Below are 23,896 nucleotides of genomic sequence, written 5' to 3'. Positions count from 1 at the left end.
TCTCGCACGGTGGATGAGTATACAGCCCAAATTCAAATATGCGTAAAATTGGACATTTTGCCTCCCTCATAAAGGATCCGTTCCGGGCGAAAAAATAGGGGAGGTGGTTGGTCCCAACTAAGTTGAGGGGCTGACGCAAACTTAAATCCAGTAACATAAGGGGAGCAAATAGCAACTTTAGTGGGTTTGAAGTGTTTTAATAATCGTAAATTTGCGGGACTATAATCCCAATAGAATGTATGAGCCAAAAAAAACGGGCCAAAAATTAGGGAGACCATATGCCAGAACGGCTTCTAAAAACAGTCAGGAAGATACGTTGTTAGAAATTTGTAACAGAATTACCACTGGAAAGTCAGTTTTGGCTGGATCTGTTGTAAACGACCAAAAACGACCACACGGCGGAATGTTTCAAGCTTGCAATTTTCGAACCGCGTCATGATGATCGCAATATCCGTACCTAAATACATAGATCTCGCGCAATTTTGAACTTCTAAAGATGCTGTCTGACCCGGACTCGATGCGCAAATGGGTGATGTATCGTTACCCAAAATGGGAATGCGATATTATCGTTATTTTACAGTTCGATTTACATTTTCCTCGTCATCACGTATATATTAAATAATTAATTCGAGTTGTTGGCTGTCTCGTTCACTTCATTGCACGAGTAACAAAAGACTCGTTCATAGGTTTCATCATAACTGTTTGTAACAAAAGACAATTGTAAGTTCCACAAGTCTTCCAGGATACATTTTCCCAAACTTACTTGGTCGTTGAACAAGTTGAACAAAACTGCTCTCCACAAGAACCACAATTCACAAGACATGATTCACATGTTGGTTTACTACAATCCCGACAAACGTCAATTGATGTTATGGAATTACACTTGTGGCATGATAGAATGTCATTGTTTATCGGAGGTGGTTGGGTTTCTCGTTTCTGTTGTTGAGCATTCATGACCTTGTTTGTTGTGTGAGCTAAGTCGAGTTTTTGGGTGTTAGTTTCAAAAGCTCTAGTTGGACTGATACGATGATTCACGGAGTCAGAATATCATTCTGGATCTGATCCCCTTCATAGTGACGCTGGAAAGCTGTGCTTCCAAACTCACAACAATCCAAACTGATGTCCAGCTAGAAGACACACAGACAACGAAACAACTAGATCCAGCAGCTTAAATGCCATGTAATCACGTACCGAATATAGTCTTCCAATCTGTATCATGTTTTGGGTACTTGGTTTGCGACGTAAAATTGGGTTCAAATTCTCTAGCACGCTTCTTCCCGTTCATAGCTTCTGCTGATCGTGCCGGGATCGGAGAAGATGGAACATCAGTGTTTTCCATTCCATTCGTGGGTTCCGCGGGTTCTATAGCTGTTAACATTAATGAACTTGTCAGGAAAGGGCATCAAGTGTGATTAGCGCGAAGTGCAGGAAGATATGCGATGACCCAATATGTTCTATTGTACATAAACACAAAAACTATGGAGATCCTAATATACATAACCGCTGTATATACATCTTCACCAATTGTAATGGAATCGGTCAAGCGTAGTGTGTGAATCTTTTGCATCCTTCTGAGCCTTCTTTCGCATGTAGAAGATGGGACTAGTGAAATAGATCATGAGTATTCAACAACTCAGACAGATCTGAATACAAAATACATACCAATCAGCCGACGTGCAAATAACATCTTGGTGTAGTGAACCTTGACATCGTTGACATTGAGTCCAGAGACGAGCAAATCGTGTCTCCATATCATTGACCGCGTCCATTTGACGCAAGTACAGTTCTAGAATTCGAGGCTTGCATTCTCTGCATACTGCCGTTTCTACTCAAGTAAAGAATGTGAGAATGGGAATCAACACATTGAGACAAAACCATGATGTAACGCACCATTCTTAGGCAAAGGGGTCTTGCATCCAAGGCAAGTCAAACTTCGAATAGCAAACTTCATAAGCCCACCAGTAGTTGGTGCAGCAATGGAAATCGTTCGAGTATGTTCTCCTGCTGTTGTACGCGTTGGTGTCAAAAACAGAAAGAAAAACAGATTTCCAACACGCATAATGAACATAGATACTCACATAGAAGACTCTGTGCCCGTTCACCAAGAATTGGCTCAAAAATCCTCATCAATGGCTTTGAGAGCTGATTTTCAAGATAGTATTTGGTATCAATGGGAATATTGTGTTCCAAGACATAAATGGGATCTTCTGCTTTTTCATAAGCAGCAGCTCCAACAGCTCCCTTGACGATAACATAAGTGACACGATCTCCCAATGCCGGTGCAGAACCTGTTTTGGATTTGGCGGAGGGTGAAAAAAGAGCATAGAGACACCAGTGTATATGAATCCCAATGCCTACCTTCGTCACGTTTTCGCATACGTTCTGCCAACTCATTATGAGCTACTTTGCTAGCATATTCTTCAAACAAAAACATTGTGAATAACTCGCAGCTTCAATCCAACAATAGGCGCAAACCACGAATACATACCAGCTTTACCAAGAGCCTTAGAGATCACAAGTTGTGACAAATCCACCTTGTTTTGTAGTAGATCGGCAATCATCCCTTTAGTGAATCTGGATGAATCGATTCCCAGTGAGTTTCCTGAAGTCAGTCAAATGGAAAAATCCAGAAACTCAGCACATCACTCACTCTTGAGCACCAGGAACATCGCGATCAATCAGAATCTTTCTGAGACATGTGTCAATAACAGTCTTGACCAATTCACAGTTATCACGTCGAACAGTCTACATATATCATGCGATTGGGTAAAGCCAAAGTGGCAAGTGAACAGTGAAAGACGAAAACCATGATCCGAGTTTACCTCGATACCCTTAGCATCCATCTTGTCAAACTTCTCAGGTTTGGTCCAATACAAACCAGCGTATCGCTTCTTGTTGATGAGAAGATAAGGAAAGTACACTTTTTCGAAATCAAGATTGATTGGTCTCTTGAATCCTTTAGTGACTTCTGCAGCAGCCTTGCGACCTGCAACACACACAAAACATTACGGCGTCAAAACCAAATTATATCAATTCAGACACATTCAAGCACATACCCAGTTCCATGGCTTCTGGCACTGTTGAAACACCAAACTTGACCATGACGGAATCGGTATCTCCGTAAATAACCTTGGCATCATAATCGTATCCCTTCTCCACCGTAAAGTTGGCTTCCACGAGCTGTATTGACTTTGCGTAAGTACATAGGGGAAGAGGGGGATCCAGATAATGCAAAATCCTCGCCAAGGCAGCATCTGACCTCTTTAGTCTTTTCAATCATCTCACGACCGTATGCCGTTACACTGGACGATATAGCCAACATGGGCAGTTTACCAACTGTAGCACCAGTAAACCCATATACAGAGTTGGCACTGACCTGTAGAGAGCAGGTTTAAGCAGTTTGGGAACAGTTTTTTTGTTGTGAGTCTTACCTTGAGAGCAAGTTGACGACCATCCAATACAGCCTTCTTGAATTCATCGGTCTCCTTTTTCAAGTCATCCTTGGCTTTCTTACGAGCAGACAACAAGTCTTCAAGAATGGTAGGCAACAATCCCTTCTTGACAGTGGCAGTCACAAACACGTCTAGATTTGAGGAATTGTGGGTCAGCCTTCATGCGACTTTCGAAAATGCCACAAAAAACCTATCATTTCGACTTCTGAGATAACAAAAACGACGTGGGGTAAATCATACCTCCGTTGGGAGTCACAATAAAGTCCTTATCTCTAACCAGCCCAAAGTTTTCAGCATCTCGAACACTTTGCAAGTGTGTCGAATAGCACAAGTTATGAGCTTGCATGATGGATGGGTATAAAGACGTGAAATCGAGTGTAGCAATAGGCAACTCGTAAAAGCCCTTCTCAGGCTCAATGACGGTGGCTCCTTCGTATTGCTCCTCAGAACCTGAAAGGAATCCAGTCAGGAGAGTTTTCTTTTTGCTGAGCAGCAGATTCCAAAGTTCTCACCTTCAGAATGCATGGTAGGAATCAAAAGATCTTCAGTCCTGGCTTTACGATACAATTGTGAAACAACTTTAACTTGTTGTCCACGAGTCAGAAGGTAATTGAAGGGTACACCCGTCACACGAGCCATTTCCATATAATTGATGAGAATCATGAGCTTGTCCAGTAATCGTTGAGGCAAGTATGCATCCTAAATCCCAATTCTGAATATAAGTATGATTCACGCTGTTCAAACACATGGGGCGAACTCACCTTGAGACAATAAACTGCTAAACGTCGTCTGGTTTCTTCATCACCGTTTTGCAAATCTGCAATTATGGAATGATGGACATCTTCCTTTTGTTCACCTGTGTTCAGATTTTGATTAGCAATCGAGGAAGTTGAAAAGATCAAAGACGATCATCTGTTTACCAAGAAAATGAGCGGATACAGAGTTCAACGTGTACGAACGTAGCTTGTAGTCTCTTTGCATAACCTGCAAGACATCTAGTTGCAATCGTCCTTCAATGTTGATGTTTTTCAAATCACGAGCACCCAATCCCTTAGACTGGAAGTGAGCATCCTTAGCAATGGTCTTGACATCTGTGAACGATTTGGGTAAGCAGAGGTCTCAAGAGAGGAAAGGAAACAAAATCGAGAGTGCGCAACATGAAAAGATACCTCGAATGCGACCCAGATACGGGAAGCGAGATGCTTTTAGTTTGATTGCTCGATCCAGAAGATAAGGAAAGTCAAAACCATTGATATTGTATCCTGTAATTATATCAGGATCAACCTACAGTGGCAGTCGTTGGTTGATAGGACGACAATTGTGATCAGTCCAATCTTGGCTTTTTTACCTGCAAGACAAACTCTGTCCATCGATGCAACATTTCAGCTTCACTTTCAAAGGACAGAACTTGACTTCCCACAATCTTGGCACACTTCTTGAGCGTAAACACGTTACGGATGAAAGGTCTCGAGCCACCTGCATGGAAAATTGTTTCAGCGACCAAGAATCGACAAAAATGCTTTATTCCCGAAATAAAAACTACATTACCTTGAAGCGATACCATGTTTGCGATTTGGATGACGGGATCCTCACTTGGCTCAGGGAAGTGGCCCTTTCGCCCAGCACACTCAATATCAAAGCTCAGAATACGAAGAGGAGCAACATGACTCCAATCGCCTTCTGGAGCATGTGATATAAACTTGTCAAATCTGAATTAGCGAAAAAGAGGTCAATCCCCAAAATCCCCAAACAGGTCAATCCCCAAAATTATCTGCTAATCCTAGCACACACACAACAAGACACATACAGAATGTCTACTTCTAATTGACAGTGACAACTCTTCTTGTCTCGAATCGTGTAGGTTCCAGCAGGCAATTCAATCCAGTTTGCACCAAGCACAGCTTGATCAATCATAAAACGTAAAGTGTATGCCAAGTTTGATTCAAACACTGCACCGACTTTGAAGTCACCAAAGTTTGATACGTAGAATCCTGCTTCGACAGCTCGTTTACAAGCGTTGATCATGTTTGGTGTTTGTACCATGATTCGTAAGAATGGTGATGGATGAGGACCATGATAGTCGTAGATAGATTTTCTCAAGACCATTTCTACTCTCATGATTACGGGACCTGCAGGAACTTTGCCGTTTGATCGTAGGAACAAGAGCAGGGCATCCTTGAAGTTGTCAATATTTACAGGTTCGAATCCTTTCGGAGCAGGACAATAAAAGTATTGGAAGAATCCGTGAATGTGGGCCATGATACTGTTACCGGCCTATAAGAGCAAAGATTTGGTTTGTTATGGGTTTTGAAAAGGGAGTACTGTTGGGGTGACTGTGCACAAATTGGTGAGCTCTAGTTTCAGCCGGTATCCACATACCATGGTGACTCCATACATTCGAATGATTGGAGTTGGACAGTTTGGTGGTAATGGAAGTTTGACGTAAGGGGGGGAATCGCCCACATATTCATCAATTTCAATTTGCTGAAAGACTGTGTTGTTTGAGCAACAAGGAGGTGTTAGCGAGTTTGATCTAGAATAGATCTTTCATTGTAATGGCTGATACCGATAGAATCACGATCTTTATCAATCTTTGGCAGAGCAGGTCTTGGCCAAGCAGCTTCATAGTTCTCGCCTGTGATTTTGAACAAGATGTTTGATTTCAGTAGGATGATGAGGAATGCATTGCAAGATATGAGCAACAATAAACAAGTATAGTGATAGGGTACAAACCAGGAGTAGACTGTTGATGAAGTGCTTCCAATTGTTCTTCCCAAGACGACTTTGTCACAGTTGCATCCCCATTTTTTCCCTTTAGTTTCTTTGTTGGAGGAGCCAATGGTTGACTGTTGGACTTGCTCATGTCTTGAACGAGCATATCTACTGCTAATTTACTATGAGCGGTAGCAGGACGTTGGTTGGTTCAAAGTTCCAAGTGTGAAGCGAAGTTACTATAATAACCAACAACAGTTGCTTGAATCCCGACGACAGGGAGATGAAGAACATGTCTCGTACCTCGAAACTCCGTTCCAAACTGAAGATAGATCTGTATAGAGACGCGTAACAGCACAAGCGTTAAAAGCTCGGGAAATTCGTGTCGCGTTTTGTGGGGCATTGCAAGGACTTTTCAGCGGTATTACTTATTACTCTGCAGATCTAATCGTGGCTATTATTAATAACGAACTGGCGAGTTGTCTGTCCGTTCCCTTCCAACAGCAGCATCAGTTGTCTCTGGCACCAAAGTCAACGTCACATCAACATTTTCGCCGAAAGTAAAGGTCAACAAGGAGCAATCTGGAACAGGTAAGCGACTTATCTGGGTGCTCAACTTGGTCTTGCAAGGATCCAAAATCAAAAACAAACAAGCATGGAAAAACTCGACAGGCAGCTGAACTACTCTCATTTCCAACAGATTTCACGAGGGTCTTGACGAGAGATAACGGGGTAATTGGTGGCAACTAGAAGCTATCGTGTCGCGGCTGCACATGCACATGGCCAGCACTTCTCTCGCTACTTCCGAGCATTTTGGATTAGGCAGCATCTCGTCCTCGGCAATGTTGGGCAATTATCACTCGGTCGAACATTCAACGATGCCACTCAAAGTAGATGCCAGAGATCGTAGTGCCAGTCCGCGTCCAACACCGCCTTCAATCTCTTCCTCACCAAAGCCCGCTATACGCAACGCTGTATCGACTCTTGCAGATCCAGAAATTGATTCGAACTTGAGTCGACTCCGTAATGCTCTAACATACTCAAAACCAATGAATAATCCAGACTTTGCTACATTTCTACCACCCCCTGTCTTCTACGATGGTCCGCACGTCTCTGCTGCTGAATGGAGAAGGAGAGATCTCGGGAAACCTACTCCTGAACGCCCTATAGAACATCATCGTGTCAAGAGAGCTCCTCCGCCAAAGCGCAATCATCATAGTAATGGAACTGCGAATGGTCTAGGTCTGGTTGGTATGCAGCATCAAACCTCCGCTCTATCATCACGAGACAGGTCAAAGCAACCCAGTGAGCCAGTCCCTAATGGACGTTCCTCTTCTCATGATGATATAAAGGATGCAGCTGATGTGAATTCAAAGTCTGAATTGTCGGATGAAATCATCAACAAGAGTCAATGTCTTCAAATTGTACGTTCTGCTTGATTGTTATTGCTTTCATCCCACTTGTAGTGAACGCTCTATTTCTCTTGTTTAGATCATACAATATCATTCAGACTTGGCACCGCTGATACCATCACTTACGATACCCAAGAAACGTCCCTTGGAAAATAGCCATTTGACACATCATCGGGTCAAAAAGAAGCGAATGGTCTCAGTAAAGAATACTCCTCCTGCTTCAAGAGAGCCATTAGTATTACCAGAAGATTTAAGGAGGCAAAAAGCCGGCATCTTTTCAGATGCGGTCGCTGAGGAAGTTAAGCATGAAACAGAGGGCATGGTAGATATAAGGGTAAATCCTGTTGACGAGGCACCCATAGATCCGCCTGTAGTCGGCAATCCTATCGATAGCGTCAAGGCTGAGTCTATGGGAACTGTCAAGGTTGATACTGCAGAAAAGGTGGAGATAGCAGAAAGTCAACCGTCAGGGAACGACGTGTCGACGGCGGTGCCAACTCGTAGATCTTCAATACCACCAGAGATACCGCCTTCACACTCGGAACCAGTGCCTTCTCTCCTGATAAATGAAGTAAAGAGAGAGTCTGATAATCCACACAATGCAGATCATATTGGCCATGATGATGCGCCAAAGAACGAGGAGAAGTCAGACGAAAAGCCGTCTTCAAAACAACCAGAAGACCAGAAGACCAGAAGACCAGATAAGGATGATGATGACAAGAGACGAAAGAAACGTAGAGGATCGGATAGTGATAGAGATCCTGATGACAGACCAAAGGACAAAGTGAAGAAGAAAAAGAAGAAGAAATCTAGTCATCATGCGGATGAAGATACTTCACCTAGTAAGAAACACAGATCTAAAAGTGACAAGAAGGCCAAATCACGAGAGTCGTCACCACCATCGTCTCGTCCCGTCAAGGACGAGGATGCAATAGAGCTCTCACAGAATTCAGCAAAGGATACTCATGATGCCCCATCGCAGAAAACAAACGATGATAGCTCGTCCCGTAAATCGAACGCTGATAAGACCCGTCAACGTCGTAAAAGTCGTTCATCGTCTCGAGATAGTACTCGTAGGAAACGTGCCACGTCAGCAGGCTCTGCAGATACCGATGGTCGAGCAAGTCGTTGGCGGAGGAGGTCACGTTCAATCTCTCGAAGTCGTTCTCGAAGTAGAGATCGAAGTAGTGAACGATACAAAGACAGACGAACAAGGTATAGCCGTAGTCGTAGTCGAAGTAGAGACTCCTACCGAAGTCGTGACTATGCTAGATATGATCGACGTGATCGAGATGACAGAGGGTATTATAGAAATACCCGTGATAGAAGTCGTTCGAGAATTGGTCGTGATGAACCTCGACGCCAGAAAGAAACATATATACCACCTCGAAAACCGTCTATTGATGACATTAGTACTAGTAGACGTAATGATAATAATGATCGACGCGACCAAGATCGAGACAGACGGGATAGTGATACCAAAGGTCGAGAACGTGCTTCCACTCCTCTTCGAAGAGACAGAGATAATGTGCCCCGTAGTGATGATGGTAATGGATCCAGGCACCAAAGGGATGGTGATAGGAGAGATGCTGATAGAAGAGATGATCGTCGTGGTAATGGTGAAAAGGGAGACAAATCGGGGTTTACTCCTTCGGTTATCGAGAAGCCTGCTGTCCCATCACGTACAGTACCACCCTTCCGTCCAGCTCCTCTACCTCCATCGTCGTCATCATCGTCTACTAGAGATTCGAATAGAGAGCTTTCCAGAAACTCGCAGGCTGTCACGGGAGGCGTCAGAGGAAAAGAAGAACCAAATGTAATCAAAGAGCTCAAGGAAGTCAAAAAGGAAGTGCAGTCTGTATCATCGCCGGTACTACCTCTGGTACCAGCCAAACCTAAACAATTCCGTAGTATGAAGGAATATTCAGCTCAAAAGAATGCTTCTACAACACAACCAACAGATACTCCCACGGAAACGACATCACCGGAATCCGTATCTGATACAGGATCTAAAGCCAGTCCAGCAGACACTACGACATTGGCTCCTGGCAATGCTAATGGCAGTACTACAACACCTTCAGCAGAGCCTACCACACCTGCTCGAACAAAACCATCAGAGAGTATAATAGCTTCACCTGTGTTAGCATCTCGTAGTATCTCATCCAAATTTAAGGGTGATGATCCTTTTAGAAAGCATAAACTGTTTGGTGATGGAGCCAAAGAAGATTCGAATTACGCTGAAAGCGCTATGCATTACATTGCAGCAGCTGCCGTAATTATGAAGCGTATTGGTGATTTGGAACTTACCGCTGCCACCAAAGAAGTGGAAAAGATGATGAATGATGCGATAGAAACGCTACGAGGTGTAGCTGATATCAAGGGCTTCGTCACTATACTGGTAGAAAAGGACAAGGAAAAGAAGGAAAGAGGTCATGATAAATCACTGCTTGGGTTAGCTGGACTCTTGACACGATCTGCTGGTTTACTTCGTACCCGACGAACGATATTGGCATTCAAGTCTGGTCTACGCGGACTTGAAAAAGCTAGCGCTGCTCTTGATGCAACAACAACATCGAATGCTACTAGTTCTGCTGCTCCTGAAGGTCATTTGAAGGCGGTAACTGAAGGTGCCAAGTATATGCTTGCGTTATTTGATAAGTGGGATACGTGGGAAGGGCCATGTCCAAAGCTGAAAGGTACTCAGAGCTGTCACTGCGTATCATCTGGTATTTTTTGCTCATAACGATATTTCATTGTAGATGAGTTTCCAGATACCATGAGTCGTGAAGGAGAACCTAATTGCGCTACATCATTGACCGCTTTTGCTGGTATATGTCGCTCTTGTGTCAAAGAGTTTGCTACCAAGCATGGCATTATATTTAAATTCCTGGACGAGACCTCGTAAACAGATCGAGGATGCAAAAAATCTATATAGCAGTCTGAAATCGAATGTATTTGAAAAGAACGCCCTTATTATTTAAAAACTCGTGATGTCAATTTTTTATCTACTGCGATTTCGACTACTCCCGACGCACAGTAGGTCGAAATTTTCCGGAGAGATTCAAAGTAATTTGTCTGTAGCAGCACATAATCAGGAGAGGAACCTTTGAATCAAAATAATTCTCGTGGATAGTTGTCTCGCAGTTTGACGTTTTAATCAAGTGAACTGAGGATCGACACCTCCTTTTCGTTGTTGGTGCAATTTGCTAATTTTGCATATTGCTGTTTTACCAACTTGATCGAAAGAGAAGCAAATATCAAAGGTATGGATACACTAAAGCCACCCGAGATGCTAGCAGTGACCGATCAGTGGATGAGATTGACCACAATTGCCTACATTTGAAGCTTTTCGAGGGAAACTGCCGAGACTTGTATTCTGCTAACACACATCACGTTTTTATTAGCTGGATCATTTTGGAATTTAGAATATAGGACAAGGAACTAGCTTTATTGAAGCTCTTTTAGAAATCGTGTTAATTGACGCTCTGCAAATATGGGCCTCGCATGTTGCAAGGAGGAGGAGATTGATTTCACTGCTGAAGGTATGCAGTGTCAGCAATATTGACGCTTGAGACGTGACGTGTCGTGGTGAATGATCTAACACTCTTGTGTGATTCTTTTCAGTCGAATTGAATCACTTTATGTTGCTTCGTTCAGTCGGCAAGGGAGCTTTTGGAAAAGTATGTGGGAGCTCAGGATTTTTCGTCGAATTATAGAATCGTTCGATATCTGATGCTGTTGTCTTATTTGTTCGCAGGTTCGAGTAGTTCAACACAAAGGATCAAACCAAATCTATGCTCTGAAATACATCAACAAGTCGAAATGTATAAAGATGAAGGCTGTCGAGAATATCGTGCAAGAGAGGAGGCTGTTGGAGGAAATCAATTGTACTTTTGTGTGGTATGTGGTTGTTCACACGTACATTATTTCTCACTCTTTTTTTCCCTTCACTCTTGTCGCTAAACACACAAACCCCAAATCTTTTCGCGTAGTAACTTGAGATTCGCCTTCCAAGACGATGAGAATCTATTCATGATACTAGATTTAATGTTGGGAGGTGATTTACGATTCCATTTGGATCGTATGGGATGTTTCAAGGAAGATATGGTTCGATTTTATGCTGCTGAGATTGCTTGCGCTCTGGATTATCTACATTCTAAGCGCATAGTTCATCGTGATTTGAAGCCTGATAATGGTGAGTTGGAGGCGACATCCGTTTGACATATATGAAGCGTGATTATAACATCGTCGTTTTGTCTGTAGTTCTATTGGACGAGAAGGGTCATGCCCATTTGACAGATTTCAACATTGCTGTACATTTCAAGCCCGATAAGCCACTAACTGCTGTAGCTGGTTCTATGGCATATATGGGTATGTTCAGCCATGATTCAGGAATCAGCTACCTTTTTGGTCCTTTGCTGAGAAACTCACACTTTCAACCCAACACCTAGCTCCTGAAATATTGGCAAAGAAGGGATACTTTGCATCTGTCGATTGGTGGAGTTTAGGTGTAATGTTATACGAACTCGCTTTTGGAAGGGTAAGCTAAAAAATAATACACCGACGTCGCATCGATCAGTCACATCTAACATTTCTTTTGAATCTTGCACCTTCTAGCGTCCATTCCGAGCAAAAACCAACGAAGCGCTTCAAGCAGCTATTCTTGGTGACGCATTAATCTTCCCTGCAGACATGTCTCAAACTCCACTTTCGGAGATTGGCATAGACGCTTTGAAAGGCATGATTACCCGTGACATATCGCAGCGAATGGGATCAGCTGAGAATGGCGGTTTGGCTACATTCAGAGCTCATCCGTGGTTTGAGGTATTGATCTATCTCACCATAGTGTTTTTTGGCTCATGGCTGACTTTTGATATATTTTGTAGAAATTAAATTGGGAAAAGTTACAAAAGAAGGAAGAAGATGCACCATTCGTTCCAGATTCCAAAAAGGCCAACTTTGATGCCACTCACGAACTCGAAGAATTGCTGCTAGAAGACAACCCACTCAAGGTGAAACCAAGAAAGAAGAACAAGAATGGTGAACTTGAAGCTCTTAAAGGTATGTGATATTATGTAGTGTGCAGACATACTTTATGGTATCAACAAGCACTAACGAAAAATCCATCATCGACGTATCAGTCAAGGAAGGTGAAGATCCAGCAATAGTGAAGGAACTAATGGTCATGGAAAACAAGTTCACCGTATATGACTGCACGAAAATCAACAAGCCGCTACCGTCCCAGTCAAGCACCATGGCAAACACAAGCACTCAAGCCGGACTCAACACAACAGCACTACCTCAAATCAAAGAGCGTGTGAAATCCCCAGACACACATTCCCGATATGCCGATGTCATGGAAGGACGTGATCACGAAGCATTGAATGCCAAGATGTTGAATAATAGTGTTGATCAATCGTTCAAGCTCGATTCGGACTCTCCGACACGTGTCGTGCCTCCAGTCCTACCTATGCCTACTCAAGAAGAAGAAGAAGTGTTTGATGCTGTTGTTGATGCAGAAATCAAGGATACTGTTGCTCCCGATCAAACTGCTCCTGCACCTCAATTCGAAAATGCCGAGCCATTAGAACAGCCTGCTACCCAACAAACTCCCGAGACTATACGAGCTACCCCATCCGAATCCGTAGGAAATACGGATATATCTCATGCCATCAGTGATGCCTCATAATCGTCCGTTCGTCGCATTTGTCTTGCTTTTTATTAGTACATATACAACACCGCAACACCGAAGAATTCTTCCATTTGGCTTTGTTTTTCGAATCGTTGTGACATTCTATGCGGAAAAGATTGAATCCGCCGAGGAAAAACCTTAACGTGAAGATTGAGCGAGTTCTGGTGGTTGCAGCTTCAATAAAACTGTGAAAAGTAGCAGGTATTTGGCGTGAGTGCACAATTATCACTCCTTCGTCGCTTCCACCATCGTGAAACGCCTAACATTCGTGTGGTAACCACATAAATAACGTCAGAGATATACGCTTTGTAAGCCCAAGGTCACATGTAGGTGTCTCCAAAACGAATTTCTCATTCCCAGCTAGCAGAGGGTAAGGAGAGTTGGGGAATTGCTCAGGATTAGTGTCAAATCATCTACAATTTGGCTTGCAAGTGATTTTCTCCTCCATCAAACAAGTAGAAAAAAAACAAAAACGTGATTGACCAAAGTGCAATCGAACAGTGTGCCACCAAGACGGGCGAGCAATGGCCACTGAAGCTAGCAGTCTACCCAATCCAGCTTCCAATGGTCCTAAATTCAGTCTCTCAAACCCCGATATGACACTGCTGCAGCACACATCGAAAACGAATCCACAGCATTTGGAGCTTGTCATTCGTATTCTAAACGAGGCCAAGTTTGCCAAATTAGAAGAGATACGAGCTCGAGAAGCTGAAGACTCTTTGGCAAAAGAGCAGGCTGAAATCCAAGCTCTGCAGTCCGAAATCTTGCAAGAACTGAATACTAATCCTGAAAATGGTAAGTGTCAAACACCGCCCGTGAAAAGACTTTGGACGAGATCCAATTAGATGTGATGTTGATCGATTGCTTGAAATCGACTACTTTTGTTGCGGTGCGATTAGTTCAATGGCTCGCTAGAGCTTATTGACTATGCTCCAAACCACCTTGTGAAAACACTTTTTGCTGACCTTCAACCTTAAGTAATAGTCACATGCATCGAGCAAGAAACTATAGACAATCATGTGTCGGACACATTTGATATATCGTCGTTTCGAGTGCATCCAGCACTCGCTTCTGAAATATCTAGAAGAAAGTCAGCTGAAGAAAAGGATTTGTTGCTCGATGCGTTTGGTCTGGACGATCAGGAAGAGAACTCGGATAATATGCTCTTCTTTGTTGCCGAGTCTGCTGGTCTGGACGTATCTATGGAAGCTTTATATGATGGCAACCAATGGAATAGTTATGACAATGCGTCAACACCGCCTGAAGGGGTCACGACTAAATCGTCATCTGAACGTCTAGACATGCAAATGTCATCTATGGCGCTAGCCAATAGTGATAGTATGGCCCCACATCACCATTACCTGGCTCCCGCAACAACATCAACCATAGCTGCAGCATCACATCGTCGAGCGTCTATAGCAACCGAAGATCCACTTCGCCATATACTAGCCACATTCAACGATGCTAAAAGCACACCCTTTGTAAATTCTAGTAATAATCCATTCGTGCCTGGATCGTACGCACCTCCAAGTGAAACGAGCACTGGCATTAATCCTCGTCGATTGTCTGCACCAAACCCATTCTTCTTTACGACTCGACCGCATCTTCGACATGTAGTAGAAGGCAAGACAGATAGCAGGCCTGAACCACAGCAACGTGATGTATTGATGGAGTATGAGCCAAGTCGTGAATCTGCCAGGGAGTCTCGTGAGACTCGTGAACCTAGAGAACCCAGAGAGAGACGAGGATCAAAAGAAACCAACCAAACAGCCGCATCACCAGCTCGAGATACCATGGAACGACCACGTCGAACAAGACGTCCAAGTCGCCGTGTATCGCCCCAATCTGACGATGACGACGAAGACTTTGAAGATGAAGCACCACGACCACCCACTCCACGTCGTAAATCGACAGCTCGACGCGGCAGCACCGTAACAGCAGCAAGTTATAGTGGCCTAGATACCCGTAAAAAAGTAGTGGAGGAAGATGGACATTGTAAAGAATGTAGTACCTGGATGGCGACCTTGATTCTGAGAGGTGCTGCATATGCGCTGGATGCTGGGGTGAAAGTGGACGTTACTTGTGGGAATTGTTTGGGTGTTGAAAGACGTGCTTCTCCTTCTCGTGACGAGGGCAGTGGGAGTGGTGTGTCTAAAAAGAGAGCACGTCCTTCTCGTACTGATGAGGATTTGACGTGTGATGTGTGTAAACGACATCTTGGTAATGGTGGTGTGAGGCCTTTGGAAGCTCTTCCAAGGTATTCGTCGCCCCTTGTGTCATCTTTTTTGTTCGTTCTAGACATTCCCTCAATGACACTGATGTTCAATCAAACCTAGTTCCGATGGACGACACCGTAAAGGGCACGCAGTGGAACATGTAGACGAACCAGACTTTTCCGTAGAGGTTGTATGTGCCTCATGTAAAACGAAATATGGATTCTGGTATGTTCCGCTAAGCTTCGGGCTCATTTGCCACAGCTGTAAAACCTGTGACAGGGCATAATTACAAAAAGGAAAATTGATCTACTAAGTGAATCTAACTGAATCTAACTGAACCTCTTTTTGGATAGTACGGAATGTGGTGGCGGTGGTAAATATCGTACAGGCAAATACCGTCCAGTGGAACTCTTCTCACCCGGTCGCAGAACATGCTCCCTCTCACACATTCGAATCGGTGACTCGCCCTTAGAATTCCGAGTTTTCAATGCTCAAGAGTTTGCAGACCCAACCGAATCTGAAGTATTCCGTGAATGTATGTCTGTATGGGAGGATTGTGTCATGTCGCTGTATGCCACGCCACGTATAATGGAAGAGGTGCCTCGGTTTGGAACGTTTATTAATTTGCAAGATCGTTTCGAGGCTAGTTGGAAGGATTTGAAGGCTGCGTTGCTACGAACAGATGTAGAAGCCAAGAAGGGGTTAAAACGATACCTTACTGTAGCATGGATGCACAAGACGCCTCGCAAGAAGGGTAAAGGAGGTGCACAAGCTAGTCACAGAACAGAAGAAGTCGTAGTCGAAAAATCGTCAACGACCACACGTAGTGGCCGTACAACAACAGGAACCAGTACCACCATAGTACAGGATATCCCCGTAGCAGGTGGCACTCGCAATACGGTCGCGTTCTCATTCGCTGAATGGAATCGTAACAATGGAACACTCTTTATCGGTAACATTGCAGCCAGGATGATGGCCATGCAATCTATGGGTCTAGCTCGAGAACTGGTACGAAGATCAATTGATCGTGCACAAGCTGATGCGTCTGCATCTGGAGCATTGCCGGTCCGCCATCTGTATATGATTACACGTAGAGATAATACCCGTCTGCATGCTATGGCTGAGCGGATGAACTTTGTTGGCAAAGATGCTTATATCAGAGCCAATCCTGGTGTATCTGCAAAGATCTTTGAGAGGGAGGAGGCTTTGCCTCTGTGGGATCAAATGAGTGTATATGTAGTAAACGTGGACGAGTTCCTTCGAGCTTCAGGAAAGCTGAAGGGTGCTCGAATCTCGCACTAACACAAGCAAATAGCTCAACTCTCTCTCTCGCTGCTTTCTCACAAAAATAGTAGTTAAGTATCTGTAAAATATACGTCAACATATTCAACACCGATCTAGTCAAAGTGCATTGCCGATTCTTGAAAAGCTTTCGTTTTATGGAATCTTGTAAAAATACATGAGGACTTTACATATAAAGACGTTTTTAGCAAAAGTTCCGAGCGCAATGTTGAGCTGCAGTGACTTTTCGGATTGACCCGACTTTGTGATGAGTTATCACTTGCTTACAGTCTTGTAGAAGATGATTCCACCCTGGAATTGACAAGAGAAAGAGGTCAGAGCCCTGCTCAAAGTCACATCAAAGATACTCCACATTGCAAAAGCATCAACCACGACACGACTGACGAGCTCCAAGTTCCCAACCTCAATCAGACAACGCAAAGAAGCAAATGACAGCTTACCGCCACAGCCATACCGCCTCCTATAATCCCGTAAGCGTATGAAAACATTCGTTGTGATTCCTTGCGTAGATCCCTACGCACTTCATCCTTTTCAGCCTCAGTCATGCCTATAACCAGCGAAAACGGTTATTAGCAGCTTGTCAAGTGCAGAATTGAATTCAGACCTGCCTGCCATTGGGTCCTTCTCCTCGGTATATATGTCGGGATCTTGTTGCTCCTTTTTGGGCGTAGGTTGAGTCGAAGCGGAGCGTAGTTGGATGACGGCGGTTGGCCTGAGTCTCGCCACTTGGAATACTATACGTTTGCTGTTCATTGTTTGTCGTATCGTGCTGGTGCTTTGGGAAAAACAGTTTGCTGTAAGAGCGTGACTTTGGGACACGTTACGGGTTAGACGAGCAGGTAGTTCGTATTGTACCGTTCATTCATCGCAAACTTACGGTACCTAAGGCTAAATTCAACGTCTCGTCAGTCCAACGGCAACGTCTTGCAAATTTCCAAACACACTCTCGAACTGCCGTTTCCAGCCGAGTATCAACGCTTTGAAAGGGAGGACGGTGCTCAAAGCTGTCCACATTCCACAGTATGTATCTTGTACTTCTGTCCTATGTACAATCACTAATAACATGCTTCAATCAAAGGCGTCACAAACATGAGTTCTCTCTATTGGGACACAATCATCAAACCGGATCATGATAGCGAGTCGTTACCGCATAATACTTCACTGCCGGCTCTGTCGGTCATCCAGCAGATATTCTCTTCCAACAACACTCATGAACAACAGCAACAACATCACCATCAACATCAACACGAACAACAACAGCACGAACAGCAACCCTTGTTCAACTATAGTCTCGACCAGCTGCTACAGGTCTCAGCTAGTGAACCTGTACTGAATAGTCCTTCTCTGAATATGAGGGCTGCTTCTCCCGTCCCACATGAACATCACCAGCAGCAGCAAAATGTATTATTACCTCCCCCGACAACTGATAGGCCTCGAACATTATCCAGGCCAAACACGCTCCCTAGCATGCTACCTTCCATAGTCAGGACGGAACACGACTCGAGAGCTAGGACTCTGACCAGGAATGGATCGTCACCAAATATAATACTCACTCCATCACCCCCGGATACAACAGATACAGATAGTCTAGCCGAACTACAGCAACCGACAGTGTTATATACTCCCGCTCCATTACTAGTAGTACCACAACAGCATACAGACTCGCTTCTCGCTCGACCTTCGCCATTGGATGACATGCTAGAACGATTTGCAAACCCACAACTCTTTGACTCGAATGCAGCATTTGAAGGAAATAATCCAAATGATAACGCTCGCTACAACAATAGTAACAGCTTTGACGCATATGACGCGTATGGACAATTCTCAAATATGGATGGCTTCCTGTCAAATGATGGTGGCTCGCAAAGTGGAAGCGGCGGGGTTTTATATGGTACAGGAGGCTCACGATCGCCATCACCAGCACCATCAGAAGACTCGGAGTGGAATAGTGACGCTGGATCAGATTATGCTTATGATGCTGTGCATTCACCATTTGGAACACCTGCATCTCCTAGTGGTAGTTTAAAAAGTCTGCCCATACCTCCAGCAACATCCGACTTTTTGGATCCATCATCTGCTGGTGACGCTAGATCCCGAAGGTGGTCTGCTGGATCAATAGGTACTCCACGACGACGAAGTAGATCTATTAGTAGTGTACGATCCAATAGCTCGTCAAAATCTAGTAAAGAGCCGCTTGTATGCCCGAAATGTGAGAAACAATTCCCAAGGAAGTTTAATCTCACGAGTCATATGGTATCGCATACATCAGACCGCCCTTATCCATGTCAGTATTGTGAAAAGGCCTTCAAGAGGAGGCCAGACTTGTATCGTCATGAACGAATGGTACATGTGCCATTTGGTTGTGATAAATGTAAATCTAGGTTTGCTACGGAAGATGCCCTAAGGGACCATGCTTGCCCCGATGTCCTAGCTGGAACTCCCGAACCACCATCATCCTCATTATCACCGTGCGAGCATCCCATCGAGTTTAATCATAATAATAATAGTAGTAGTGACAGCAATCAAAATCATCGTAGTAGCACTGACGACAATAGGGACAGAAGCAGAAACGGGTACCCAAACGGTTTTCTGACACCAGAAATCACACCAACACCAGATTCATCGCTTACGCTATTGGATCGACTTGGTCAGCCAGAAATGATGAGTCAATCCATGTACGGTGTCGGGTTTGGGGGCAGTGTGCTGAGTTACTCGATGCCTACTTTAACGGACAACTTCTTTCTGTCTGATGATGGCAACATAATGGGGAATACTGGGGCAGCGCAATCGCAATTTCAATTTCAGCAGCAACAATAGTTGGTAGGGGTTAATGAGATGATTTTAGTGTACACATGTCGATTTCAAGTTTTGTATGTTTGCGCTTCGTTTTGCTGGGAAAAGGCATTCATTATCCAAAATAATATGAAATACTTATTCTCGATGCTTGTGACTGTTGTTTGGTCCTGGTGTTTGGTTGCGTGTTTACTTATGATCAACTCGGTACACAACAAAAAACTCGCAGTTAGGCAAATGGCAGCGTATCCACGATTCGACGGAAGGAACGGACGAGTGCAGGATCCATATGCCTTTGAAACTACGGAATATGACACGACATCACTATCATCTGACTGGAATCCGTCGTCTTTTGCCGTTATTGATGCTCCAATTAATACCATAGTCCCAGCAGCCAAACAAGGAACTACGAACCCCACCATACCCAGTAATCAACTAGATCTACCTTCCCTTCGAATAACTCGAGAAGATGTCCGTGAACAATTACGGGAGCTGGGCTACAACGATGCTGATCTGCCAAACACTGTAATTGATGAATTTATGACGGATCTCAGAGACATGTACAGACGTGAGATACAATCGGATGGCATATTGGCTAATGTGGAATTTGATCTGGCTAGTAACATTGTTAATGATGATGCTAGTCGACAGTCAGAGTATGCTGAAAGTAGTAAGGTGGTGCAGCCAGTGTCAGAACGGTTTCATGATTATCGGGGTAGTGCTATGAATGGTGGAGATAGTCATGAGAATGGAATTGGAACAGATTATCGAACCAGTAAGTTTGTCGTCTGTGTGAACAGTTGTCAGAAATCAGACTCAGATTTATTTGATCTATTGTAGATGGCGGACTAGTAACAGCTCAAATGAGTCCTGAGATGGTAGTTAGATCTGTCAGTAAACGTGTCTCGCCGACTAATAGTACGCTTGATGAACTCCGTAGTAGTAATCTCTACCCAAACCCCATTCCCCCACCACCAGCACCACCAAGTGTACCATCACCACAGCCACAACAACAGCAATATCAACCACCATCTCAACAACAAGGAATTACTACACCACAGAGGCCATCTCCTCGACAGTCTAACGCAGCATCACCACGCAATAACGATAACGATAGTAAACCAGACGCTGTCTGTCCAGTATCAGAGTCTCGAGGTAGGAATGCACCTCCTGCTAATGACGATGACGCAAACCGTGGCATAGACTCCATCATGCGTAAACTGGACTTGATGGATTTAAACAGTGTCAAGAAACGTGTAGAAGAACAGAAACGGTGGCGTAGCTTGCATTCGTTGGAAGATGTATCTTATTCTGGACGTGACTGGAGACGGGATGTTGAGCAGAGTCTGACCACATTAGGAGAGGTATTGAAAGGATGCGAGAAGTCGATTGTCTATTCCAGATACGGGACTAACTCTTTCTTTTTGCTATGCTCTAGGAAACGATCTTGCATGATGAACCCTCCAACTATGAATCAAGACCGCTCTCGGCATTCTCTCGGTATACTACTAGGACACGGGCATCGGCACCCTTGCCTACAAAGCCCAAAAAACATGATCCAGTCGCGTTATATCACAAGCACAAAGCCCAGTGGACATCTGACCCGTTTTTGGCTCGTCTCGACGGTCTTGTTGTACGTCCATCTACACGGCCCAACTTTCGAAGTGAGTTTTGTAGTATGAACGCTTATTCTGTGTTCCATATGGTCAAGGATTGTGTTGTCCTGTGAACTCACAGATTGGTTGCCCTAGATTCCGGGACATTGAGATCTAGTTTGAGCTGAGATACTGGAATCTTCTGATGGATTCCTTGTGTAAAATCCTTTTTTTGTGCATATGTATCTAGTTTTGTGAATCATCAGTCAATAGGTTTCACAATTGTTGGGAATGAGAGTTCGAATGATTTATGAACAGTTGAGTAGCATATTAAAATATCCTGGCAGAAATTAGAAGTGTTGTTAGCTGATCTACAGCAAAGCCTTCCAGAAAAACGTAATTGGCTATGAAGTCACAAACTCCGGAGATCACAAACTTGCTTCGCATCTACCACCACCAAAAGGACGCACACATTAATTGCAAGCATACCACAAAATGAGTACGCCTCCCATAGTCTTGCGTCTTCCAAGGGGCAGTCTAGTCGAGCGCGCGCCGAGTGCAAAAGCTCGACAAGCTGCAACCAAACTACGACAATCATCTCCATCTTCAAACCAACCTCAAAATTTGAGCGAACAAACGTCATCAGCAACTCTAGTCGACGATGACTACGATAATGATGACGGGCTCATAACCGACAAGCAATTCGAGCTGGAATTGGAACGTGATCGGCGAGAGAATCTACAATCGACGAGACGAATGTTGGATGAACTTGCGAGGAAGGATGCTGAATGGGATGCCAGAATTGTATGTGTGGAGTTTTTATTTGGAGATGGATTTTTATATCCCCTTTAATTAATTCGACGGTTTTTTCTTCGCTGGTAGGAGGAATCTGATGCTCATTTAACATTTCTGCAAAAAGCTGTGGAGAGTGGAAATGAGTCGTTGATTGCATCTATGTGTGCTAGTGAGAATGCTTCGAGGTGTAGATCTGTTGCTAATGGTAGTGAGGAGGTGGGTCATCTTGATTATTGTTGGGATGTGGTTTGAGAGGTGTCATTATTGGCAGCTTAGCTTGCAGATACCAGAGATGTGGTACATAACAATTGCTAAGTGCTTTTTTCAATACATTAGGATTCGCAGTTGTCCGTGGACGAAGAGGATTTCAAGATCAAGATTCTGGACGGTTTAGCCAAGATCAAGGAGCTGGATGCTGTTATTAAGGAGAAGACGGTGGTACGAATAACTGTGATAAATGTGCATAGCTATGATTTCGCCTTTCGCTTTTTTTCGCCTCACACAAAAATTATTAGCTCGCCCAATCTCTAACGTCAGCACGAGCAAGCACAGCCGGCTCATCATCACCCTACATTGCAAAAGCAGCCGAATCCTACCCTACAAACCACCTAGACGATGACAACGACTCATCAATAGACGAAACGGAATCCGTTGCTGGCGCAGACTTGAAATCCATAACTTCATCAGCAATGGATGAAGCTTCCAAGACAAGAACTTTCATTACTGAACCAAAACTGAGAATACGGAGACGACGGATTGTTGTGAAGCGTGCTGAGAGTGAATCTTCTGCCATCGATGACGAGTATGAGGAGTTTGAGCCTGTTGAGCCTAGTGGCGAGGCTGGGAGACCGCCACGACCACCTACGAGACTGAGGAAGAAGGTCGAAGCTAAAGTCACGTCTTATGAGCCGGGAGATTTTATTACGAGGAATATGGCTGTGAGTCTTGGTTGTTCATACGGTTATGATTACATACTGAAGGTATCTTTTTTCAGTTGGGTCCTGATGCTAGATACTTTTCAGCCATGACTGATGATGAGAAAGCACGCGTGAATTTCATTATGGCTGCAGAGGTTCAAGTAGAAACGGATACCCCTGATGCTGCAGATGAGACATCAAAAACTCAGGTATGTTGCATTCTCCGACATCAAGTTGCATTCTCCGACTATCAGGTGTGGCTGATTTTTTTTGCATTTAGAGCATCGCACCAATACCGGAACTGCCGACACCCTTTGTGATTGAAAGTAGGATGGGTAATATCGATACCCATTTGGATCGATTATCGTCACTGCATCGTTTGCAGACGCCATATAGCGTGTGCTCTGCTTCAAGAGGTATGCTGATCTCTCTTTATAACTGAGTCGGAAACTTACATTGTTCTCGTTGAATTGGTCATTTTAGATATAAACGAGATCTTGAAGGACGACGTCAAAGATCTCGCTGACATACAGATATGTGAGCAACAGCTAGAGAACTTGGAGCAGCAGATTTGTAGGATACGAGAACGGGAAATGGAGGTGAGTGATCGTACTGTGTTGGCAACAGCATTCGCCGTCGCTGACATTCTCTTTTTGTTTGGCTTTAGCTTGCAACCAGAGACGAGATAGAACGTGTCTTATTAGACTGCTTTCACAATAGTCTGGCAGACACGAATGCACAAGTAGAATTTCAAGTTTAGTCGTAGAATACAAGCATTCTGTTGCTGTGTGCACAAAAATTATGGGTTCATCCCAGTATACGTTAATTCTTTATTTACATTGGCCTTGTCGCCTGAAGCCCTGGATGTAGCTCCATCAAAATAACACGAGCACAATCCTCTTATGTTGCTTTTAACCAAACTCCATCGGCGCCCTCGTTGATAGATCTTGCTGGATTGTGTAGATCCTGACGACATGCACATGAGCGATCGCAAGACAGTAGTGCTGAGT

At 44.1% G+C, this 23,896-nt stretch overlaps 5 protein-coding genes across 5 annotated transcripts; 4 read left to right on the top strand and 1 right to left on the bottom strand.

The window, feature by feature from the left end:
* Positions 1-1,517: 1,517 nt before the first annotated feature.
* On the bottom strand, positions 1,518-6,315 carry SmJEL517_g05013 (DNA-directed DNA polymerase; the record flags this gene model as incomplete). Its single annotated transcript, XM_031170941.1, has 22 exons — positions 1,518-1,602; positions 1,663-1,825; positions 1,891-2,004; positions 2,079-2,288; positions 2,359-2,418; positions 2,489-2,574; positions 2,651-2,745; positions 2,823-2,986; positions 3,057-3,180; positions 3,260-3,376; positions 3,432-3,583; positions 3,693-3,902; positions 3,965-4,151; positions 4,214-4,308; positions 4,373-4,543; positions 4,622-4,736; positions 4,801-4,928; positions 5,001-5,161; positions 5,260-5,726; positions 5,832-5,944; positions 6,019-6,087; positions 6,186-6,315. 22 exons carry the CDS (start codon positions 6,313-6,315, stop codon positions 1,518-1,520), a joined length of 3,216 nt encoding a protein of 1,071 aa, XP_031023067.1.
* A 4,754-nt stretch (positions 6,316-11,069) lies between these two features.
* Positions 11,070-13,265, top strand: SmJEL517_g05012 (uncharacterized protein; the record flags this gene model as incomplete). Its single annotated transcript, XM_031170940.1, has 9 exons — positions 11,070-11,118; positions 11,201-11,256; positions 11,334-11,476; positions 11,569-11,771; positions 11,840-11,947; positions 12,028-12,116; positions 12,194-12,400; positions 12,463-12,637; positions 12,718-13,265. 9 exons carry the CDS (start codon positions 11,070-11,072, stop codon positions 13,263-13,265), a joined length of 1,578 nt encoding a protein of 525 aa, XP_031023068.1.
* Positions 13,266-17,875: 4,610 nt separating this feature from the next.
* Positions 17,876-19,603, top strand: SmJEL517_g05011 (uncharacterized protein; the record flags this gene model as incomplete). Its single annotated transcript, XM_031170939.1, has 1 exon — positions 17,876-19,603. One exon carries the CDS (start codon positions 17,876-17,878, stop codon positions 19,601-19,603), a length of 1,728 nt encoding a protein of 575 aa, XP_031023069.1.
* Positions 19,604-19,816: 213 nt separating this feature from the next.
* SmJEL517_g05010 (uncharacterized protein) lies at positions 19,817-21,308 on the top strand (the record flags this gene model as incomplete). The annotated part of the gene is made up of 3 exons (XM_031170938.1): positions 19,817-20,354; positions 20,420-20,943; positions 21,018-21,308. 3 exons carry the CDS (start codon positions 19,817-19,819, stop codon positions 21,306-21,308), a joined length of 1,353 nt encoding a protein of 450 aa, XP_031023070.1.
* Positions 21,309-21,669: 361 nt separating this feature from the next.
* SmJEL517_g05009 (uncharacterized protein) lies at positions 21,670-23,646 on the top strand (the record flags this gene model as incomplete). The annotated part of the gene is made up of 8 exons (XM_031170937.1): positions 21,670-21,978; positions 22,057-22,185; positions 22,306-22,407; positions 22,485-22,907; positions 22,964-23,095; positions 23,167-23,302; positions 23,370-23,485; positions 23,554-23,646. The coding sequence occupies 8 exons, from the start codon at positions 21,670-21,672 to the stop codon at positions 23,644-23,646; spliced, it is 1,440 nt and encodes a 479-aa protein (XP_031023087.1).
* Between the last annotated feature and the right edge of the window lie 250 nt (positions 23,647-23,896).

Source organism: Synchytrium microbalum (genome assembly GCF_006535985.1).
Source record: "Synchytrium microbalum strain JEL517 chromosome Unknown SmJEL517_scf0040, whole genome shotgun sequence".
Lineage (NCBI taxonomy): Eukaryota > Fungi > Chytridiomycota > Chytridiomycetes > Synchytriales > Synchytriaceae > Synchytrium > Synchytrium microbalum.
This window is presented reverse-complemented; position numbering and strand designations above follow the sequence as displayed.